The 6,409-nt window shown below is 57.8% G+C and overlaps 1 protein-coding gene across 2 annotated transcripts in view; it reads right to left on the reverse strand.

Moving 5' to 3' along the window:
• ACVRL1 (activin A receptor type IL) overlaps positions 1 to 6,409 on the reverse strand; it is a 21,181-nt gene that overhangs the window by 9,455 nt on the left and 5,317 nt on the right. For both annotated transcript variants that reach the window (XM_006757063.2, XM_006757065.2), the window contains exons 2-6: positions 1,949 to 2,016; positions 1,224 to 1,475; positions 834 to 1,042; positions 494 to 593; positions 3 to 149 (exon numbers count right to left, since the gene is read on the reverse strand). In XM_006757063.2, the coding sequence (XP_006757126.1) occupies positions 3 to 149; positions 494 to 593; positions 834 to 1,042; positions 1,224 to 1,475; positions 1,949 to 2,016 (776 nt within the window). The remainder of the gene's footprint in view (positions 1 to 2; positions 150 to 493; positions 594 to 833; positions 1,043 to 1,223; positions 1,476 to 1,948; positions 2,017 to 6,409) is intronic.

Here is a 6,409-nt window from a genome sequence, read left to right on the forward strand (position 1 = left end):
GCCTAGGATGTTGTCGTGTCTGAGCAACACTGTGTTGTAGATCTCAGTCTCCCGGAACCAGGACTGTTCGTCCCTCGAGGAGAATATCTTGACCGCCACACTCTCACCGTGCCACAGGCCTCGCCACACCTCGCCATAGCGGCCCTTTCCTGATGCAATGGCAGGGGGGTGGAGGGGAGAGCAGGTCACACAAGCCCCTGGGCACAGTGGTCCCCAGCTGCACTGACCCATCTGCAGAACCCCTGACACTCATGCTTAACCTAATCCTGACCCCCACCCCGCTCGCAGGCCATCCCCACCTGCCTCTTGTTCCCTACTGGCTTCTGCAGAAGGACCTAGCCCTGACCGGTCTCCACCGACTCCGTGTCCAGCAGAATTCCCATTCTGAGCCAGGCCTGGCCCCGTCTGTGACTCCAGAGGCCAAGAGCTCTCTTACCCCTCCAAGCTCATGGGAGCCCTTGGTCCCCATCCCCCAGGCTCACCCACTGCTCACCCACACACTCCACCAGGGCGACCTGCCGTGCCACCGTCCTCTGCACCAGGAAGGGGAGCCCTGAGCCACTGCCCGTTGTGCAGTCACTGTCCAGGAAGTCCTGAAGATACAAAGAGGCCACTGAGAGCTGTCCCTCACCCAGCCCCTTTCTCTCTCCCCACCTGGCCCCTGCTACTGTGGCTGATTGCTCCTCCCTCACCCAGCTCCCCACCCACTGGCATCTGAGTGTCTGTGATTGTGCCCTTCTCGGCTACCTGTCACTCTGCATCCCTCCGATTCTGTGGCTTCTGCCTATTCCTCCCCCCGCTCCTCCCGTGCCCCATGTTCCCCATGCTCATACCCCCAACATGCTGTCCCCCTGCTCGGATGCCTTCAGGATGAGTCTGGATTCGCCCAGCTCGTTGTGCAGGCCCTGATGTTTCTCCTGCCTCCGCCGGACATGCCACAGGCCCAGGGCACCCAGGACCACCAGGACCAGCAAGGCCAGCACAGGGCCCAGGATCAGAGGCAGCTGGCTGTCTTCTTGCGGCTGCTCCGGGGTTGGGTAGGCTGCCAGAGAGAGGACACTGAGACCCGGCTACCATCGGGACATTTCCCCTCCCGAGCCTTGCCACTGCCATTAGGTCCCTGGGTCCTGCCTCCCCACCCTCCGGGCAGGCATGAGAGGAAAGCAGGGTGAGAGGGCAGGGTCTGAGAGGTGAGGTAGGTGGTGCTGAGGCAGCAGACATACCCTCCAGCTCCAGGGACACGTTGTGGTTGCAGAGGGAGCTGTAGCAGCAGTAGTGGTTGAGGACATCATTGGGGCGTGTCCAGCAGAGTTCTGGGTGCAAGTTCCCACAGCCTCGATGTTCCTGGAGGTGCCCGCCCTCCTCCCGCACCAGCACTACAGTGCACCAGGTCCCCTGGCAGGTAGGCGCCCTGCATTGTGGGCCCTTACACGTGCAGGTCAACAGTGATCCCCGAGAGGGCTTCACAGGGTCACCTGGGAGACACAGCAGAAGCTCAGTCACTCTGAGCCCAGTTCCCCAGGCTGAGCCCAACATCCACTGCTCTCTCCCCCCTGACCGTTCAGACAAACCCCTTGAGGCCCTGGTCCCTGAGTTCCACCCTCAGATTATCCTTCCCTCCATGGGGCACTGAGACGATGAGAAGCAGGCCTCCATCCCTTCCTTGACCCCAACGCCTCCTCCCTAGTTCCAGGCCCAGCCCTGGCCCCAGCCCCAACCCTGAGGACTCTTCCAGGCCCTCCCTGCCAACATCCCCACTCTCTGCACCCCCCCACTCTCTGCACCCCCTACTCTCTGCACCCCCCAGCTAGAGCAGAAGAGGGTTGGGGTAGCCTGTCTCCTGCCCTCCAGCCAAGCTCCAAAGTCCCTTCTCCCCAACTCCTCAAACAGCCCCAGCAAGAGCTGAGCCCCTTTCTCCATTCAGGCCCCTGTTCCCTACAGGACTCACCCTGGGTCAGGTTCAAAGCCATCAGTAGCATCAGAAGGCATCTCCTGGGGGGGTCCAAGCTCATGGTCCTGGAGAGAGGCTCAGGAGAGGGGGTGCAGTAAGACCTGTGAAATGTGATCCCCTCAGTGTTTTCAGCCACTGACCGTGGGTCCCTCCCACCCAGAGGAAATCACTGGGAGTGTTGGGGGGCGGGGGGGCAGGCAGGGCTCCTCCCGACTCCACTGCGCCTGGCTTTGGGGTGGGGCCTGCAGGGGAAGTCCTGGTTCACTTCCCCATGGAAACCATCCTGTTAGGGGTAAAGGGTGGGGAGCCATGTTTAAGTGACCGAGAGCTTGGGGAGACTCCCAGCCCCATAACCCTGCTGCTGAGCTACAACTGGAGGGCACAGAGGGCTCGGGGCTGGGGTGAAGGACCATCTCTTCAGCAGCACCCCCTTCTATCCTCTGCCTCTTGCCCATCCCCTTCCAGCCTCCCCCTGCCCACCCATTTCCCAGTGCCCCCCCACCTCCCCAGCCCTGGCTGCCTCAAACATAAACAGGCTCCTGTCTTCACTTCCTGCCATTCAGAGTCCCGCCAAGCTGGGAACAGGAATCAAGATTGTTTAGATTGGGGTCTGGATAGAACAGGCAGGAGTCACGCACAGCATGGAGGTCAGGACACATTCCCAGGGCAGGCCGGAGCGGCCCGGGGTCTAGGGAAGCCACCGGCGGCTGGAACAGCCCTGTGACCGAATCCGAATCCGAGGGGACACCTAGTGACTCACAAAGCCCAGTGCTGTTAGAGATGACAGGATTAAGGCTCAGACAGGGGAAGAGACTTGTCCAAGTCCAGGCAGGATTCAGTGGTGGGACCAGGAGCACAGCCCCAGTGTCCAGGCTCCCAGTCCAGTGCTCTTTCCTCTCTGTCTCCCAATCCAGGAGGCAGCCCGTGTCCGAGCCCTCAGGGCTGTAGCCACCACACCAAGCTCCCACAGTGCTGGCTCACTAGGTGAAAGGAGCCTCCTGCAGCCAGTGTCAGAGGCCCTCTGTGCGCCATCCCCGGGCCCCCTCCTCTCTCCCTACTGTCCTGGAAAGGGCGGGGGCAGGGCCAACGATGTGGGGAGGGAAGTGAAACACACTTAGACACTGAATGTTTGACCTTCCATGGCTGGCTAAGGTTGACCTTTTCCAGAAGTTGGATGGAGAAGGTTAAGGGGAATAATTCTGGTCTATGACAGTCCCCAAACCTGGTCCCAAACCAACTAGGGCTTCAAAGTTACCCACTTCTTCATTTCTTAAAGGTTTAGAACGAGAAGATAAGGGCCAGGGCCGCAACAAGAAGGACTGAGGTCAGACAGTAAGAAGGACTTTCTGAAAGGTGGCAAGTAAGCAGGGGTTTGCCTGTGGACTGGATCCCCAGATAGAGGCCACTAACGCGAGGGGCGGGAGTGTCTTCCCACAGGGTGAGGCTCAGAAGGCCATGGCCTAAGAGTGGTGCCAGATGAAGACACAAGATGCTAAGGCTCTGGGGCAGGATGGCTGGGGGTGGGGGGAGCTTTGTATGCCTCTCTGCTGGTGGCAGCTCTGCCTTCCTGCCTGGGCTTCCTCTGCCCCAGAGGCCCAGTGCTGGGGGAGGAAATGGAGCCCTGGGCTGCCGCAGCTGTGTCCCAGCCTCTGCCTGACCTCCTGCCTCCTGCCCCTCCTGGCAGGCAGCGGGGACTCCAGCAGGCACTCCGCAGTGGGACTGGAGGCTGGGGGGGAGCCCCGGACAAGCTGAATTTGTCCGCTGGGGTAGAGGCCGGAAGCCATCCTGGGCAGCAGCCTTGGCTTGCCCAGGGAGCAGCTAAGGCAAGGGTATGGGGCAGGAAGGAAAATGTGGAAAACAATGAGGATAACTCTGGCCTCCTCCTAGGATCCTTTACCCATACTCCACTTTTCTGACTATGCCCCAGGGCACCCTCCCACCTACTTTATTCCGCATCAGAATCACCTGAAGGGCTTGGTTAGAAAGTACATTCTTTGGTCTCATCCCCACTCCAGATCCTGATTTGGTCAGAATCTGGGATCAGCAAGAAACATGCTTTTTTTTTTAATCCTCACCCCAGGATATATTTTTATTTATTGGGGGTAGGGGGAGAAACATTGATCAGCTGCCTACCATATGCGCCCCAACCACATATACAACCTAGGAATGTGCCCTGACCGGAAATCAAACTCACAACCTTTATGGTGTACGGGATGATGCTCCAACCACCTGAGCCACCCCATCAGGGCAAGAAACATGCATTGTAAAAAAGTTCCCCAGGGAATTAGAATCAGTGGGTACCATAATGTCCTACACCACATAAGATGTCGTCTCCATGCTTTCATTTCATAGGGTCTGCTGGTGAGTGGGAGTGGGGTGCAGAGGACAGGACTCTCACTCCCATCCAGGGACCTCCCCCTTTACAGGAGAAGAAAGAAACACAGGCTAAACATGAAAGTCAAGGTCCTGGAAACACTGTGGAGGGAGGGCGGGTCCAGGGCTATGCTACTGACATCCAATCCTCCTCAAGCCTCCCGGCCCAGGAACGGTACAGGGAGACCCACCTCTGGTCTCATCCGGGAATGTGGGGGAGTAAAATTGTGACTGTCCTGTGCCCAGTGTGAGGTTTAGTACAGGAGGGTGCTGGCCATTCCAAACTCAGAGCTGACCCCGTGTGATTCATCCTGCAACCTGACTCTAGCACAAACGGACTCCTGGGGACTGACGGTATCCTTTCGTTTCTAAGCAAAACTTCACGGAAGATCTCCTGCTGACAGTAGCATCACTGTGATTGGCCAGAAATCACAAATGCTAAACTAATATCAAACATTAACTTACCACTGTGAAGTCCTTAGTAATAAGAGTTAACCTTCTCCGAGTATGGCTTACGTGCTATGGACTGAACTTTAACAGTTGACCTCATTTAACCCACACAACAACCCAATGGGGGTTAAATTTGTTGCCCGTAATCACCACCTGTGTCTTGATCCACATACATTACTGATCATAAATCCTTCTTTGGATAAATCCTTCTTTATTCCTCCAACTGTTTGGTGTTGGGTGAGCCCCACCAAGGAGGAAAAAGAGTGAGTGGGTCTCACCAACATTAACAGATTGTCCACTGCTGTCATCTACAGGTGCCTGGTGTGGCTTTGTTTAGATGTGGAGATAGAAATCATGTTAGCTGAAGGCTTAGTCACAGGTGGGAGAACCAGAGTAGGGGGTGCTGGGAAGGTGGGTGCCAATCTCTGCTCCCCAAAACACCTGAGGGATTGATAGAAACTGCCCCGGTCAGACACACTGGCTCAGCACAGCAAGGAGGCGCCTCACTCCGCCCACCCGCAGGTCCGACCCACACAGGAGCGGCCGGACTGAGCTGCTCCCACCAGGCTGCCCGACCAGGCTGCCCCTTGCCAGACACAAAGCACTTTCTCTGCATCACTTCACGAACCCTGAACAGCAGTGCGATACAGCACCACGCCTGTGCAGAGGAGCACGGAGATCAGGATCTGTCTCTGGCTCATGTGAACTTGAATTCAAATCCTGCCTCTGCCACGTGGAGCTATGAGATTTGGAACAAGTTACTTAAACTTTCTGAGGTTTAGGCTTCCCTGCGTAAAATTAGAAGAATAACAGTGCTCATTTCATAGGTATCATGTAGTAACATTCGTTAGCAGAGGAGTAAGTGGTACATAGTAGGCACTTAACACGTGTTAGCAAAGCCCAGCCATCCATGTGCCCCATCCCTGGAGCTTGGGACAAGCCGTTGCCGGCTGTAGGACGGGTATAATAACCCTTCTGCTACGCTGTGGCGAGGATTACACGAGAAATACACGTCTGCACAGTAAGCACTCAATAGATGGCAGCTCCCTTTAACCCCCCAATGAGATGGAAGGGCAGGTCCTAGGACAAATGGGGCAGGGAGGGGTCAGAGAGGACAGACCTGATGCAGCCAGCAGCTGCCCATAAACACAGAGGGGTGACAGCTACTGTCCACCTTGGCCCTGACCTCAGAGAAGAAAAGGGGGGCGGCTTCAATTGCACTGGCCTCCAGGGCGGACTGGAAACCTGGGGTTGCTCCTGCAGGGAGCCTGCGATCCCTCTGGCCTGCGGGCTGCAGGAAGGCCACGGCAAGGGGCGACCTGACCACGCAGGGTTAGAGGCGAGGCGTGGGGGCTGGAGTCCCAGCCTCAGATCCTAAGCAGGAGCCGCAAGGGCTGGGCTGGCTCAAGGCGTTTGACCTGGACCCTGTCTCCCAGGTCCCCCAGCTGCCAGCAGGGACAGGGGACCCGTTCTCCGTGGGTGAAGCACTCCTGCCCGTTCACGTGGGTTACAACCCGAGAGCAGAGACGCCAGGACCGGCCAGGGAGCCGCGTCTGTCAGTCCCCGCCCGGGTTCAGTCCGCCCCTCCCCGTCTCAGGTCGGGGGGGGGCCGCCGCGGGAGGGAGAGGGACAGCT

The sequence above is a fragment of the Myotis davidii genome, unplaced genomic scaffold (genome assembly GCF_000327345.1).
Source record: "Myotis davidii unplaced genomic scaffold, ASM32734v1 scaffold233, whole genome shotgun sequence".
Classification (NCBI taxonomy): Eukaryota; Metazoa; Chordata; class Mammalia; order Chiroptera; family Vespertilionidae; genus Myotis; species Myotis davidii.